The sequence below is a fragment of the Otolemur garnettii genome, unplaced genomic scaffold (assembly GCF_000181295.1).
Source record: "Otolemur garnettii isolate 467f Iridium unplaced genomic scaffold, OtoGar3 scaffold00013, whole genome shotgun sequence".
Taxonomy (NCBI): Eukaryota; Metazoa; Chordata; class Mammalia; order Primates; family Galagidae; genus Otolemur; species Otolemur garnettii.
Genome location: NW_003852408.1, coordinates 5,551,979 through 5,560,858, shown reverse-complemented (window position 1 = coordinate 5,560,858; position 8,880 = coordinate 5,551,979). Strand labels below are relative to the sequence as shown.

Sequence of the window (8,880 nt, the reverse complement as noted above, 5' to 3'; positions counted from 1 at the left end):
GGCTAGCTACTATTTTGTTCAGGATTTTTTCACTTGTATTCATGAAAGAATAAACTGCAAGTTCTCTTTCTTAGAATGTTTGTGGCAGTTTTTTGCAAAAAGTTTGTATTTATCTTAAAAAAATCAAAAACCATTCTCTAGAGACATTTCTATAAGGTTGGTATTATTTTTTATTGAAATATTTTGGAGAATTTATTTATGAAGCCATGTGGGCCTGGAGTTTATTTTTTTAATTTTTATTTAAGAATTAAATTTTTTAAGGGCCTGGCACGGTGGCTCATGCCTGTAATCCCAGCACTTTGGAGGCTGAGGCAGGTGGATGGCCTGAGCTCACAGGTTAGAGACCAGCCTGAGAAAGAGTGATAACTCATCTCAAAAAATAGCCAAGTGTTGTGGTGGGCACCTGTAGTCCCAGCTACTCTGGACTGGGAGGCTGAGGCAAGAGAATCGCTTAATCCCAGGAGTTTGAGATTGCTGTGAGCTATGATGCTATGGCACTCTACCAACTGTGACAAAAGTGAGACTCTGTCTCAAAACAAAACAAAACAAAACAAAATAAAAAAAAAAAACCCAAAACTTAAATTTCTTTAATGGGACTCATCAGGTTTTCTATTTCTTATTGTGTCTATTTGGAAAAATTGTAATTTTTAAGAAATTTATGTATTTTATTTCTAATTTCAAACTTATTGGGCATAAAGTTGTTAATAAAACTATTACTGTCTCTTTAATACTTGAAAGACATATAGTCATGTCCTCTTTTTCTGTTTTTCTTTTTCTTTTTTCAGTAACCAGACGCTGAACAAAATGGCCCCTTTTTCATTCCTGATATTTTTAGCTTGTGTTTTTTTCACATTTCATTCATGAGTAGTTTCTCTCACGTTTATTAATCTTTTCAAATAACTAATTTGACTTTGCTGATTTTTCCTATTGTATTTTTTTCTATTCTATTGCTTTTATTTTTTGTTCTTATCTCTGTCATTTTCTGGTTTTGTCTTTGAGTTTAATTTGCTGTTCTCTTCTAGTTTCTGGAGATGGCTGTTTAAGAAACCTAATTTTTGCCCTTTCTTTTTTATTAATAAATGCACGTGAGACCATGTGTTCATCTCTTTGCACTGCTTGGCTGCATCCTGTAAGTTTTGATTTTTCATATTTTCATTATCATTCAGCTCATATTTTTTTAAATTTTAACTATGCTTTCTTTTTTTTTCATGTTCTTCCTTTAATGCTAAAACATTTGGTTATTTTTTAGTTATAATTTTGTTAGTAACTTTAGCTTAATTATGATTGTCAGAATACTTTTTCATCAATCTTTTGAAATTTTTTGAGGGTTACTTTTTGGCTCTGTGTCCAAATCCATTTTGGGTCATTGTTCTACTTTCGCTTGAAAATAATGTTTATTTTGCATTTGTTGAGGATACTTTCCGTATGTTCATCACTGTAGCTTTAATAAATATGTAGTTTTAATCTTCCTAATCTTTATTAATACTTTTTGTGTGCTTGTTATTGAGAGAGGTATGTTCATATTTGCACGTACAAGTATGGCCTTTATTATTTCTCATTTAAGTTTTGTCAGGTTTTGCTTTATATCTTTTGAGGCTAGGTTATTCTTTGCATGCAAATTTAGAACGGCTTTATTTTTCTAGTTGTTGATTAACGCTTTTTTCATATAAAGTGACCATAGCATTTATCTTAATGAAAACATCCCTCTGGTATTATTGCTAATTTCATCTCATACAGGATAACTCAACTAGCTTCCCTTTGGTTAATGTTTGTGGAACATGTCTTTTCCCATTCTTTTTATTTTTGTACAGTTTTTGGCCGGGGCTGGGTTTGAACCCGCCACCTCCAGCATATGGGGCTGGTGCCCTACTCCTTTGAGCCACAGGCACCACCCCCTCTTTTTCCATTCTTTAACTTTCAACCTTTTTGAGCCCTTATTTTCAAGAAGTGTGTCTTGAAGGTAACATACTTAAGTTTTGATTTTTAAAACCTATATGGCTAACTTTTGTCTTAAAATTAGAGCAGTTAGTTCAGGCACATTTTGATACTTTTACTGCTAAATTGGGATATTTGGTTTTAAATTTACCTTCTCACTCAGAGCTTTCTATTTGTTCTATATGCTTCTTGTCCTGTTCTCAACCTTTATGACAGTAGTTAAGTGTGAAAAATACTCCCTTTCCTTTATTAACTTGTTAGTGATGTCTTATTCTATTATTCTCTAGTGGTTACCACAGAGATCATAGCATGAAGTTTTGGCCTAGTTGAATCTACTTTGAACTTGTTATTTCACTATATCTTTGACAACATAAGGATTTTAGATCTTTAAATCTATCACTCCTCTTTCCTTTTGTGTTATTACTATCAGACATTTTAATTCTACATATATTTCTTAGAATAGAAGCATTATTGCTATCATTTTGAAAATCAAGATTTGCTTAAATTTACTCCTATATTTATTCTTCCCAGTGTTCTCTGTTATTCATGCATTATTGTGATTCTACTATAGATCACTTTCCTTCTCCCTGAAGAACTCTTTGTGTATTTCTTTTAAAGCGAGCCACAATAATCTTACTTAATTTTTGTTTGTCTTAAAAATTCCTTTATTTTTTTTTTTTAATTTTTGAAGAATATTTTTGTTGACTATTAAATTCTAGGTTAGCAGTTCTTTACTTCCTGCACTTTCAAAATGTTCTTTCCTTGTTTTCCGGCTTCTGTTTTTCTGATGAAAATTCAGATGCCATTCTTATTAATAATCCTTTGGAAGAAATGCACCTCACCTACATTTTATAAGCAAAGAGACCAGAAAACTATTTAAAGTCAAATAGCATGTCAAAGATTATGCTGTTGATAGTGTTAGGTCCTGAAAAATATTGTCAGATGTTTGTCTCTGAATTAAGTTGCTAAATAAAATGAAACTCCTTGTCGCAGAGGAAATGAGCAGCAATCACCCTTTGAATGTGCACGAAACAACATCCACCACCTGCTTAGCTCATTTTCTTTATTTTTTAGTTAACCTAGAGAAAACGTTTTATATTTTAAGCTTCTGTATGATATAGAATTGCTTTATTAAGTGACTTCCATTCTATAACATCCCTGGTAATATCTGAAAAATTGTTTCAGAAAGAATATGCTGGACTAGTGGATATGCTATGACTATTAAGTAGGCAAGAAAACTTGGCAGTGAAAACTAAACTTATTTGAAATTAGATAGAACTACATCTTACTATATTACATTGACAAAATCAAAACTACAAATATACCATTGCTTGTTAATTATGAGAGCTTCAATTTTTTCTCCTGGTTAGTAATCTTAATCAATCCCCAAAAGAGAGTTGATTAAAATAGGACTGTTAATTCCATTGTCTCTTGTAGGAAACATTAACTATAACATTGCAAAACGCTGTCCAGAGGACCTGGAAGAATAAATAAACACATTTCATTGCTTCGGGTTTAAATAGTTAAAGAAGTGATAAATACTTACGCTGCTATGGTGATGAGGAGCATATAACTTGACTTGAATATCAAAAGGCTGGCATAGCACACCCAAATATTAGTTGTGAAATGCATGAGAAACAGAGAACCAGCATCTGCTGCGGAGAAGATTCCCAAGGCCAACTCTCCCAGAAGATCCCAGCTGACTTTCACGTAGCCCACTGCAAAGGCTGTTAAGGCCCCTGAAAAGAATCAATGTATATTACAGCTTGTTAATCTATGTATAATAAGGTAGCACAAAGTTGTGTTAAAACCCACATTATAGAAGTGCTGAGGCACTTCCAGGCTATGGTAAAAAATGCTCCCTTAATGTGAACTTTGAATGAAAAAAAAATCACTTGATTAAGCTCTGTGAGCGGTACATATCTTTGAGTTTGGGTTTACAAATATCATAGTCTGGATAGGACCTATGGAAGCCATTTTTTTTTTCTTTCCTGTTCCTTTTGCAGATGATAAAATTCAGGCTTAGAAATCTGGTGTGAAGTAAAAACAAACCCGGACATAGATAGGAGACGCTTTGTTTGGAAGAAAGACTATTGCAGTGGAAAAAATGCTCTGACTGCAGAAATCTGCCACTGTCTCACAGTCAAACAGAAAGGGGGTTTTCTTTCATAGGACAAAAGAGGGACAGCAACTTCGCAGAGGAAGCCAGATAAGGGAGGGAAATAGTCAGCAGGGTTTGATAGGAAAGTGTCCCACTGCGGTCAGCCAATTCCCAGGAGGAGCTGATAAAGGGGGCACATTCCATATCTTGTCTGTGCTTTCTTGGTCTTAGGGTGTGTAGGAAAGAGAGGAGTCTAACTAAAGGCTGATCAAAATAAAGCAAAGAATGAAAAATGGGAAACTGAACACTTGCTCACTGGCGTGAGTTTCCTAAACTGGTGGGGCCTACTCTCGTCTACTCTATCCTTTCCTTGTGCCCTACTTCTGGTACTCAAGCAAGCACAGCTTCTCTCTCTCTGCCCTGGTCTCTATTTTCTCTCTTTTCTCTATAACATCATTAAAAATGTTTTTTTCTCAAGATCCCTGATGGATACCAAACTTCTTTTTCAAAATTCTCTCTGCCTGTTTCTCTCACATTTGTATGTTTGATCATTCTCTGCTTTATTTATCTCCATTCATTCATTCATTCACCCAGCAAGCATTTTGGAGCTTCTCTGTGGGACAATACGGTAGCAAACCTTTGTGTCCTTGCTTTGAAAACAGTACAGCCTAGTGGGGAAATTAGAGAACTAAATGTACAGTTTTCATACAGTGTGATAAGTTTTTTAAAAGAGTTCTGCTCCTAACCCAAATCTAACCCTAACCTATGGGTTCTCAACTGGGGGTGTTTTTGCCTTCTAAGGGACAGGTGACAATATCTGAAGGCATTTTCAGTTGTTAAGACTGGGGCGTGCTGGCAGTGGGTTGGAGGCTGGCGACGTTGCAGAACATCCTATGAAGTACAGGCCAGCCCCCGACAGGAAATAATTGCCTGGCCACAAATGTCAATAGTGCTAAGGATGAGAAACACCAATCCAAGCTCTGACCCAATGAAGCAAGTATTTGGAATTTTCAGGAAGAGAAACTAGAAGAATATGAGCTCAACAATGGGCCCTGAAATGTTCAATAAATAGGTGGGTGTGGAGCAACCCAACTTTAAAATAAATATCTTCAAAGTCTCATTTGATGTGAAAGCTTTGTGATGTTGAGAAAGTACATGTGCATTGTTGGGCTGACTTCAAAGACAGCTCTGGGCTCCCCCTTCTTCAGTTAGGGTATTAACTCCTGCATCAGCCCACATAGCTCTTACTCCTCGCACCTCGCTGCCTTTGAAAAGTGTTTCAAACTTCGCAAAGTACATTTTGGGAAAGAGGGGGACTGCATGGGAAAACATCTAAACCCCCCAGATTACTGTAGTGACTTAGCCAAGAAGGAAATCTGTCCCAAGCAGGAGCCCTGGGAGGGTGAATCCAGTGAATCCAGTAATGGGAGCTGGAAACCCTCAGGCCCCAGAGACCTTCTCCAGGCTGCTCTAGGTCGCTCATTCTTCTGTATTTTTCCTTTTAGACAATGGGCAATGTCAGAAACCTATTTTTTTTAAATATACATTTACTTTCCTTTAAATTTCAGGTTACTATAGGGATATGTGTTGGCTACATAGTTTGCTTTTGTAAGGTGAATGTCAGACTTACAAATGTGCTATGTACCCCTTGTGTAGGAATTGACCCATCCTCTTCTTTCCCTTCCTCCTACTTGAATTACATTGAGTTTTGCCTCTATATGAACAGACAGAATGACTCACATCGTGAAGTTCTAAAGCAACAGAGGCTGGTGTGGATGTGGAGAGAAATGAACACTCAACACTTGTTGGTGGGACTGCAAACTAGTAAACCTCCATGGAAAGTAGTATGAAGATTCCTCAACAAACTAAAATTTGATCCCGCAATCTCACTACTAGGTATTTACTCAAAGGAAAAAAAAGACATTTTGTCAGAAACACATCTTTAAACAAGGATGAAGGAGACACGTAACAGTCAACTCAAAGGAAAGCAATGAACACTCAGGGCACACACCCCCTCTGGGAAGGCCTGCCAGCCCACGGCTCACACCTTCCCTGTCCTGCAGGGATCTTGGTCTTCTGCTGCCATAATCACCATTGTCAAGGCGTCCTACTTGGGAAGGGTACTGTGTCCCTGCTTCTTACTAATGACAATGCAATAAAAGTGTAATAGGCATGAAAGGCCAAGCAGAAAATTATACAGGATAGTACAATAACTTGGTCCTGGAGAGGATTTAGAATGGGAGGTTGTAAGAGTTTATTCTGGAGTTAAATATTGTTCTAGAAGGTGTCTGGATTTGGTAGGGAAGGGGAAGCAGAGCACAGAGCATATGCTTAGAGCACAAGGCAACGAGCTTTGGCAGATTCCCATATGAAGAGTCAAGGAAAGACGCAAGTGTATTATTTGTCTTGATTGGGAATCTTTGAAATGACAAAGTAGGAGCTGTATCTTTCAAACTCCTTTACCATCATCTAAGAAAAAATGAAATATATTTTTTATATTGACTTGTATATATGTGTGTTTGTGAACAGAATTTTTGTAAAACAAAATTCTATTATTCTATTCTATTCTTTGATTTAAAAATGCTGGTCAACAACTCACTAAATTGAGTTTAAGATCTATAATCTATAAATAGATTATAATATATATTTTAGACTTGTGGGCCTTATATCCTTTTAAAAAAAACTCTTGTCACATTCTCTTTTTTTCTAATACCCTTAAAATTATAAAATTATTAGCAGTGGTGGCCCACGCTGATAGCTTTCCTACTTTGTATGAGTGATCCTCAAACCACAGTTTGAAGACTAGAATTAATGAAAGATTAGACAAAGGAAAGAATTCATTGGTTTATCTCTCAAATTGTATTTGGTCATCGTGACACCAATTTGTTGCCCCCGTTTCTAGAAATGGGTGAATCTTCCTTCCTTGTACACCTTGATCAACCTTTTATTATGTTAGTTGCCTATTTTAAATTTTGCAAGAAAACTTTCCTTTTCAAATTCTTTGGTATTCAGTGTTGAAATCACTACAACAAGGTTATCTAAGAATACAACTTAAAAGCTGTATTGATTTATTTTGAGTTCAAGAAAACTAAATAATAAAACCACTGGTTTTTAAGTAAGATACTACAGCATACAAATACTCTGGATGCATGATCTCTTTTGGTCTTAAAAGAAATATTGTGAAATATGGTCATTGATGTTGTTCCAGATTTTTAGGAGAAGAGAAATTGGATTGTTAACATGTTAATTGATTTGCCTACTTCACAAATGACAGAACATGGATAAGAACATTGAGCCAAGTGTTTTTCCACTTATTTACATGGCCTCTTCTTTATGAACAGTGAAAAGGTCACGTTAAATACATGTTAGACACTTTACTTAGCTTAAATCTTGCGATACCAGCTCTTCTTACTAACTTATTTTTGTCATGGCTGTATAGCACTAGAATGCATTGTTTAGAGTTGGCCTAACAGGCCAACAGGTCTAGCTTTCTACCATGGAGTGTCTTAGCTACCTAGAGCAGTACAATTTCCTGCACATTGATAAGATAAAGCTTTGTGTACTTACCCCCAAAGGTTGCGAGGGCTTCCACTGCCCCATTGTATATTGTAGAACTTTGAGATGGTGCCTTGTAATCCCATAGGATTTGAACATAACTTAAAACCTGGTTAAAACCTGCCGTGGAGAAGGCCCACCACAGGGACCAGTAAAAAAGATGCTTTGAGTTGTAGCACTCCTTCAAATCTTGGAACCACTGCACGAAAACTCCCAAAGCCACATTTTGGGGTCTTGGGCTGTTCAACTGGTCTCCTAATTCTTTGTGACCCTTGTGAGTGTCCCCTAGCACAGCATCCCCTTGTGGTAGATTTTGAGGAGCTTCTTTGTTGGGTTTTGCATGAAAATACAAGCTCTTCTTGGGCATTGGTAGAAAAAGTGAGAAAAAGAAGGCCATGGAGGCAGAGACCAGGGATATGACATTGAGGTAAAAGTATGACAGGTTGGCTAGGGACACCAAGAGCTGGGCCAGCACGGAGGCGGCTGTGTAGGCCACCAGCGTGACGCTCCGGCAGTAGCCGCTCACTTTCTGATAGTGCTCTGGGCTGACCACGCTGTAGATGTAGGCGTAGTAGGCCACCTCGGTGGCGGAGGCCAAGCCGTAGAAGAACTCCAGCACCTGCATGGCTCTCAGTCCCTGGCCAAACAAGAACAGCAGCCAGGTGATGATGAAGCTGACCACTTGTAAGGTAATGACTGGCTTGTAGCGGACGTAATCGGTGAGGACGAACACGGGGAGCAGCAGCGCCAGGTAGGAGTAGGTCCACAGTGGAATGATGTTCTTGGTGATCTGCAAAGTGGAACAGGGTCAGGTCAGGAGCAAAACACCAGGCCCTGAAATGCACCCTGGGCCTCCTATGATCAGGATGACATGTATCAACCCCAGGACACATTGCTTGGCCTTTGACAAAGTGGATCTAATTTCACCCTTCACGTGAACTCCTGACCATACAATGGAAAGCAATGGGAGACTGAAATTCAGGGAAACCAACTGGAAAGTTGACGGGAGTCACCACACGTGCTTTCATACTGCCAGGGGTAAAAGACAGTGGCTCTTGCCATTAATTGTGCTGTTTGCTCCTTGTGCTCCTTAATCTTTTCTTATTTGTATTTTTGTAGTTAAGGTCTTGCTCTGCCACACAGGCTGGAGGTTGGTGGCCCAATTATAAATCACAATAACCTCAAACTCCTGGGCTCAAGCAATTTCCCAACTAATTTAAATTTTTTTTGTCAAGACTGGGTCTTACTACGTTGCCCAAGCCGGGGTCAAACTCTTAGCCTTAAGCAAT

The 8,880-nt window shown here is 37.8% G+C and overlaps 1 protein-coding gene across 1 annotated transcript in view; it reads right to left on the bottom strand.

Annotated features, from left to right (window-relative positions):
- The window catches only part of LOC100964646 (thiamine transporter 2-like), a 33,697-nt gene that overhangs the window by 22,463 nt on the left and 2,354 nt on the right, over positions 1-8,880 (bottom strand). The window contains exons 2-3 of the mRNA XM_012802110.2: positions 7,604-8,381; positions 3,482-3,674 (exon numbers count right to left, since the gene is read on the bottom strand). Coding sequence (XP_012657564.2) covers positions 3,482-3,674; positions 7,604-8,381 — 971 coding nt within the window. The remainder of the gene's footprint in view (positions 1-3,481; positions 3,675-7,603; positions 8,382-8,880) is intronic.